Source organism: Rhinatrema bivittatum, chromosome 15 (assembly GCF_901001135.1).
Source record: "Rhinatrema bivittatum chromosome 15, aRhiBiv1.1, whole genome shotgun sequence".
Classification (NCBI taxonomy): domain Eukaryota; kingdom Metazoa; phylum Chordata; class Amphibia; order Gymnophiona; family Rhinatrematidae; genus Rhinatrema; species Rhinatrema bivittatum.
Genome location: NC_042629.1, coordinates 22,986,189 through 22,994,058, shown reverse-complemented (window position 1 = coordinate 22,994,058; position 7,870 = coordinate 22,986,189). Strand labels below are relative to the sequence as shown.

The window sequence follows — 7,870 nt, the reverse complement described above, 5'->3', positions numbered from 1 at the left end:
CCAAAATGATAAAGGGGATGGAACAGCTCCCCTATGAGGAAAGGCTAAAGAGGATAGGACTTTTCAGCTTGGAGAAGAGATGGCTGAGGGGGGTTATGATAGAGGTGTTTAAAATCATGAGGTCTAGAACAGGTAAATGTGAATCAGTTATTTACTCTTTCAGATAACGGAAGGACTACAGGGCACTCCATGAAGTTAAGAAGTAGCACATTTAAAACAAATTGAAGAAAATTATTTTTCACTCAACGCACAAATAAGCTCTGGAATTTGTTGCCAGAGGATGTGGTTAGGGAAGTTAGTGTAGCTGGGTTTAAAAAAGGTTTGGATAAGTTCCTGGAACACAAGTCCATTAACTGCTGTTAATCAAGATGATTTAGGGAACAGCCTACTTAATGTTTGGATACTTGCCAGGTACTTGTAACCTGGATTGGCCACTGACGGACCCTCAGTCTGACCCAGTATGGCAACTTCTTATGTTTTTATTCACCCTGCTCCCAAGGCAACGTATGAGTCCGATGTTTGTTATTGCAGGTTGTCTTGAAGTTCTGCTGGTTTTGAGCATCCCTTCTACATGCTATGCTACAAAAATGGACTCCTTTTAAACTCTCAAGGGTTTTAATAGGAAATACAAACTTCTGAGTAGCAATTCAAAGTAAAATTATGGTTAAGACATTATTTTTTTTAAAAGCAAGAAGCTTGGTAGAGGAAATCTGTTGACTGAGCTTTCTTCTGTGCAGCAGCCTGCCATATACAGAAGTTCCTGTTTACATTCGTTGCAAAACTTTTGTTTCCTATTTCGTGTGGGCAGACTTTTTTTTTTTTCAGTCAATTTACGGGAACAAAGTGGGAGGGGAGCTCTTCAGTGCCTTTTCTAGCATACATGAGGCCTTCAACCACTTTTCATGGCACTACAGTCTCTCCCTCACCCTTCCATCAAGTCCAGTCAGAAAGCACTGCTGGATTCTGCTGATCTGCAAACCATTCCTGGGAAAATATCTGCTGCAAAGTGCATCTGGAAGCAGAAAGTGCTGTTTGGTGGGGCTGTGCAAGTCAGAGAAGGGTCTGTCTTGTCCAAAATAGAGTTTTCTAACCAACTGGTGCTTCTGTTTCCACTCATAATGATTCTGTTCACCATGGCCTGTAGACAGGACTAAGCTTTAAAAGGAGAGCATTACTAGGGACGTTTCAAAGTTATGGATGTCAGATAGAAGCAAGCTTCATTGCTTGACCTCATATGGCTTTCAACTAACTCCAATCCATCAGGGGCCAGTGGGACACTGACAACTATCTCTTTGCGTTCTTGGCTTTGTCACATATGAAATGCAGAACTACAGATGCCAGGACAGAATAGTACAGTTTACATCGGAAGGCAATGCTGCAGGTTCCTTGGCTACAAGAGAAAATTAATGATGCGTATACCCTAGAAATCACAAGGTTTTTTATCATGTCAAGGAAACTGAATACAAAAGGTTGAAGGCTTCAAAACCCTAAACCATAACATGTACCTAGTGGTTGCAATCAAAATCAAACTACCGAGAAAACTGAATAATAAGTAGATATCGCGAGGACCATAAGCATATCGCTATACAAAAATAAATATTCTTCCCACAAAACAGACAAATAAACAAAGCTTTCCAATCCAAGCAATTAGTAGGCATTCCTATACAAGAATAACTTAAATGGAGCAACTTTGTAACTCACAAATATAATGGTCAACGTTGTATAATCAGAACCTCCATTTGAGATTTTTTTAATAAATGCCTTTATTATGCAAATCCAAGTTCTGATGTTATAATGAATGGTCTTTTCTTGGGCAGATCCTATTCTACTGGGTTTATAACCACTCCCAATGCAGTCCTTTTGTGTTATGACTGTCCGATAGTGCTTATACAAAAGGAACAGCTAAATATAAAATACAAGAATTTTAAAGTCAACCATCTGAAAAATACTTATAGGGGTCCATTTTCCAGCTAACTAGCAGGGTATTTTCAGTGGTGCAGTCGCATCACTGAATATACCCAGTTATCTTAGAGTTAGCCAGTTATGTCTAACTGGCTTTTACAGTAGCAGCTACCTCTGCTCTGCCCAGGAACACCCCTGACTCATGCGGCTAAATTCTAGAATTTAGCTGCATATTGCCATGAATATTGCTTTTGAATATTGATTTCATAATTTCTCCTGCTAGTGAATGTATTCTTCATCTTTTAGTCCAATTTATCTTCTTGTCCCACTTCTACAGAATGGAAGATATGGTGAAATGCTTAGAACAGGTCCATTACCTACTATTAATTAAGTTGACTTAGAAAATAGCCACTGCTATTACTAGCAACAGTAGCATGGAATAGACTTAGTTTTTGGGTACTTGCCAGGTTCTTATGGCCTGGATTGGCCACTGTTGGAAACAGGATGCTGGGCTTGATGGACCCTTGGTCTGACCCAGAATGGCATGTTCTTATGTTCTTAGTGAGCACTGTAGGCACTGGGTTACCAAAGGAGGTACAGTTAATCTTATTCAGACATTATAAAATGTTATAACTATCATAAGATGTTAAATGTCACAATTCTTCTCAAGATGACAGGAAATCACATAGTAGGATAATTTGTGCTGCTTCCCATTATTAATTAAAAAAATATTTTTGGTATATGTGACCCTCATTTTTTTTTGAGTGTGGGGAGAACTTGTAGCACTAAAAAAATTTACAGCTTTTTACAGACTTCAAGTCATGGGCTTAAGTGAGATCAGGGAAGAGTTTGGTTAGACACAACAGGAAGAATGTTATAATTGTTAAAGTAATTAAGTCTGGCCCAGAGCACAAAGGGGAGAGGTAGTATTTCCATCCCTGGAGTATTTTAAGTATAGGTTAGACAAACATTCATTTAAGAGGATAAAGGAACAATGAATACGGCCCAGGAGAAGGTGAATTGACCATATGACCTATATAGGTCCTAACCAGGCCAGTTGTATCTTGTGGGTTCCTATAGGAAAGTCTGTTGCTCTACATGAACCTGCACGCAGAAACTGGGCACTTTTTAATCAATATGTGCTATATATATATATATATGCTATTTACAGCATGTAGATACTTTTTAAAATTTAACCTATAAAAATCTGGGTCCATTAGGTTTGGTTGTGACCTGGTTGTCATGCAACTGATCAATATTCAATGCATCACTGGCTCTGTTTATCTCTTGATATATATATGTACTTGCTAAATCTCCCAATGCTAGACAAAATATTCTATGATCTGACCATTCTAAAAGTGAAATAACTTTTCCTTGTAATCAAGTTAAAATTCCCTTTCACAGCTTCAAATTTGGCCTTTTCTATATATGGAGTCTTCTAAAAAACGTGAGTCAAAGCAACTCATAGACAGTCGTTTGCTGCTCTTCACTCTACTTTCCAAACTCAACATGGTTGGGTGTTCTTTCCATGACAGCAACAGACACAATCAGTTCTTCATCTCTAAAACAAAGAACTTGAAACTTACCAGATGAATAGTTTTGTCTAACTCATCATGAAAGTTTCAAGGGAGATGGCAGGAAATCATGGTCTACTGCTCTAAGTCTGATTTCTAGTATTTGCATGGAGTTTACAGAGACCTATAGTATTACACATGGAAAACACACATTGTATTAGTGCACATATGCTACAGTCAAACAGCAACACGCCAATATGTATAACCTCAATTCTGTCAACATTTGAGGCTCTGACTTCAAAATATGTTTAGCAGTTAACCAGGCCTAACGCACTGCATAGCCAATCGTGAAGGTCAATGCTGAGTATGCAATAACCTCTAAATTCAGGCAGGCTGAATAAAAGATGTAATGCTTGGGACTACAGAGATGCTCTGCATAGGTTAGGCCTTAGTTTTAAAAGCAAGCAAAGCAATGGCTTGCGCAGTCATCCTGGCCAATATCTTTCGGCCACTTGCACCCTTCTCTTTTGTTACGTGCACAGTTTTCAAACCGAAACAGACACATACACTTGGTCCAATGTACTATGCTGCGCTGGAACTCACATGTACTAAAATCGCAGCTAGTGCGCATTAAAGGGATAATGTGTGCTCATTGCCCTTTTAGAGCATGCAGGTTTCCTTTGTTTCACAAATAGCTATTTTAGCACATTATTTTGTGAGTTTGTGCACTAATTCATTGCTAACGAGTGACTGCGATGTAAAATTATGCAAAGCAACTCTCATTAGCTATGAATGCACAGTTCAATTTTTCGAACACTATATCGCAAGAAATGTATTTAGGCCTCAGGGAGCATTTTGCAATAAAGTCTGCAAGTAAACTACACGTGCTTTTTAGCTACTGGGCTTATTTGCATACAGTGCTGACTGGAAAATAGTGGATGCTAAAAATGAAATAGTGCACCAACTTTTGTGAAGTTTGGTGCAGCTTAGTAGATTGGTGTCTTATAAAATCATGCACATGTCAATAAAACGAGTGTACCTGTGTTGATATATAGTGTCTGCAGCATCACAGGAGATAACGCACACATTTCTATTATCCCTTCCCCAAAAAACATAAAGCAGAAAAATGAGCCCAGAAACACTGTAAAGCTGCTGCATGCATTCGCAGAGCCCACCTACCCCATGTGAGGTTCATTCAGAATGCACTACATTCTGATCAGAAACAGGAAAACCGGCCTACAGAGTAGAAAGAATGAATCCTACTTGGTTTAATTACCATGTAGTATATTTTGTTTGACATTCATAAAGTGCTACTTGATCATTTGAGGAGCTCTACCTTTCTTCTTAAAGACACTAAACTCCAACTTTTTGTTAAAGGAGAGCTCCCATCGGGGCCTCAGCTTCAAAAGATAAAATGTGTGAAACAAAGGGGGAAAATGAATCTTGGCTAACAAAGAAAATGCATTGCTAACTTTGTAGACTAAGGTTTTGCAATTTCTGAGAGAGGAAAAAACCGTTTAAGCTGCAACACAGCTTGTCATTTCCGGCCCAGAATTAGGAAGCTGGGGTTGTACCTATCTCTTAGCTACCATTTCCTCTACACAGAGACTTGGTTTTGGTGCAAGATAAGGGCACTATCGTCTGGATAAATCACATTTAAACATGCTGAAGAGAAAACCTTCAAATGTTTCGGAGAAGGAAAAATGCCAAAAGCCAAAGGTAAGGGATTACTTACTCACAAAACAGTTCAAATAAAATAGACATTGGGTAAAAAATTGGCATGAAATATTAACTACCTATAGGATATGTAACCCCATCACCACGCACCCAATATAAACAAATAAAGAAAATGCATAATTAACTTATTTTCTTATAAGTTTCATCATGTGTGGATGTTCAACTTGCTCTTTTTCACTCAGTGCATAGTTAAGCTTTGGAATTCATTGCCAGAGGATGTGGTTACAGTAGTTAGTGTAACTGGGTTTAAAAAAGGTTTGGATAAGTTCCTAGAGCATAAATCCATAAACTGCTATGATGGTAATTAATAAGCAACAGTAGCTTGTGATCTGTCTAATGTTTGGGTACTTGCCAGGTACTTGTGGCCTGGTTTGGCCTCTGTTGGAAACAGGATGCTGGGCTTGATGGACCCTTGGTCTGACCCAGTATGGCATGTTCTTATGTTCTAATGTAGATCTGTTCTTTGGTCCAGGATTGAAAACTACTGGAGAAAGGGATGAAGTCCTTATTGTTCAAGTGCAGCTAAATGCCCAAAGTTTAGTGCAGAAACAATCAGATCCCTCATGGGGGTCATCTTCATGGCAGTAACTTTTCTCTCTGTAACAGTTCCATGAGATTTAGATAGCAAGCATTTTTGGTGGGGAGGGGTTTCATCGGTTGAGTACTAGAGTAAATTCCCACAAAATAAAAGAATCAATATCGCTCATACCTAAACCTTGATTATCCTAAATATGAAAAGATTAATTAGCTTCTCCGAAAGTATATGAGGAAGCAGGAGATTAATACCAGCAAATACCTATAAATTCAAGGGAGGAATGATAGAAAGTAGAAAATAGACCGAGTAATTTATTTTCCTCTCCAGTAAACAGTACCACTGTGCTTAGATGAATTATAGACCATACCAATACATGTCCTCAGTAACCTGCTTTTACTGGTGGTAATGGTTCTTTATCCAAATATTATGTATTATAATTATCACCTTATGTTACTAACCATACATTGTAGTCTGGAAGACATATCAGTAGAGAGAGCGAGCAGGTTTTTTGCTAAGGTATTTCTTCTACAAAAATTAACAATGAAACATGTGAGAGATGCATCCTGACATACACTGGCCTCATTCAGGAAAGATTGTTTCCACAGACACAGAATGGGATGCAGCCTTCTGAATAAAATCCATTGTATTAATGGGATGGATTCATTCATCCAGACCCATGAAATCCTTTTTCCAAACAGAATGACTGAAAATGCAACTTCTTGTGCGCTCACCTCTGAAGATATAATTCAGTACCAATAATCATTCATGTATCTTGACCTTTAGCACAAATTTTAGTTCACTAGTGATTCCCCTCCATGCTGTTGATTGGACAGTGCAGAAGGAGGGTGAGGTTAGTGGGTACTGGGTGCATCTAAAAAGGTGCCCATGATGACAAACATGGGTGAGCTGTGTGGCTGGTACTCTGCCACATCTCTTCCCTCCCTTAATGCTTCACCTTCTGCATCCACCATTCACTCATTTTGTGGACAAGATTTTAGAGGGAAAAGATATCGATGGGTGTGATGAACAATAGTCCCCCTCTAAGGTGCACAGGAGACCGCCAACACCTTTCTGCCCTGCCAGGCAGGAACATTTCTGAACCAGCAATTAGTGGGGATAATTATCCCTTACATGGTTTAAACTTTGCAGAGCCAGCAACTCCTGCAGAATATGGGGTGTCATGTGGTTAGCACCATGGGATTGCCGGAGGGTGCCTTTTGAGAAGAAAGGTGTCAGCTCTCTCCTGCACACCTTAGCAGGAACACTGATGCTGACATCTCTACATGCTAGGCAGCAGTGGCCCTTGGATCTTCTTCCAGAAGACCCAACCATCTAACCAGATATGGTCTTCATCAAGTTACTTGTCAAATTACTGCTTAAGTAGGGATAATTTATTCTGTGATTGATGTCGTACACATCACTGCACACAGAGGGTGTTCCCCTAATAATACTATGAAGTCTGCTGTGTTGTGTTTGAAATACACAGAAAATAAGTCCACGTGGAACATTTCCCAAAGCGTATTAAGATGAAGTTAAAAAATGGACAGATTACATTTTCAGTTCAAATACACTGTCAACTTTTCATGGAGAGTGTACAAGTGAAAAGTCATTGCCTGGGCAGAAACGTTTCTGAACCACTATTAGGTGCGGATAATTAGCCCTTGCATTTGCACACTGGTAACAGCTGGATGATCAGCTGACTTTTTCATGCTGTGCAAATATATGTCTGCTCAGGGACACAAATGGAAAACAGAGAGACATTCTAGGATGTCCCTGAATTATTTTTTCTGTGAAGATGATTTGTCAAAACATGTTTTAAAATGCCCATTAACCAGTACCGATAACCTCTTAACAGGAAAGCTAAGATATGCTCTTTGAGATAGTTACTCAAATTGTAATAGTGTCATAAGAAGCTGTGTGATCTAGAAAGTTGCAAATGTTACAAGTTTTTTCCTGTCCATGACCCTTTTATACTATAAGACACCTTGTACAATGTGAATTGTTATAAAATACTGAGGAATCTGTAGATGAAGTGATTCCTAGATCTGTAGATAAGCCTGTACGATTCCCAGATCTCCATCCACTGCCATATCCCGTTGCACAGAGTAAGAGGGAGCCCTAAGCAAATCCCGCAATCAAACTGGCAGAAAAGTCAGTGAGTTTTATAACTGAAATGAGTTTA

General features: G+C 39.1%; 1 protein-coding gene across 3 annotated transcripts in view; it reads left to right on the top strand.

Moving 5' to 3' along the window:
• Window positions 1-5,024: 5,024 nt before the first annotated feature.
• Window positions 5,025-7,870, top strand: part of SAMSN1 (SAM domain, SH3 domain and nuclear localization signals 1) — a 37,036-nt gene continuing 34,190 nt past the window's right edge. For all 3 annotated transcript variants that reach the window (XM_029578516.1, XM_029578515.1, XM_029578514.1), the window contains exon 1: window positions 5,025-5,135. In XM_029578516.1, coding sequence (XP_029434376.1) covers window positions 5,079-5,135 — 57 coding nt within the window. In that variant the 5' untranslated portion in view covers window positions 5,025-5,078. The remainder of the gene's footprint in view (window positions 5,136-7,870) is intronic.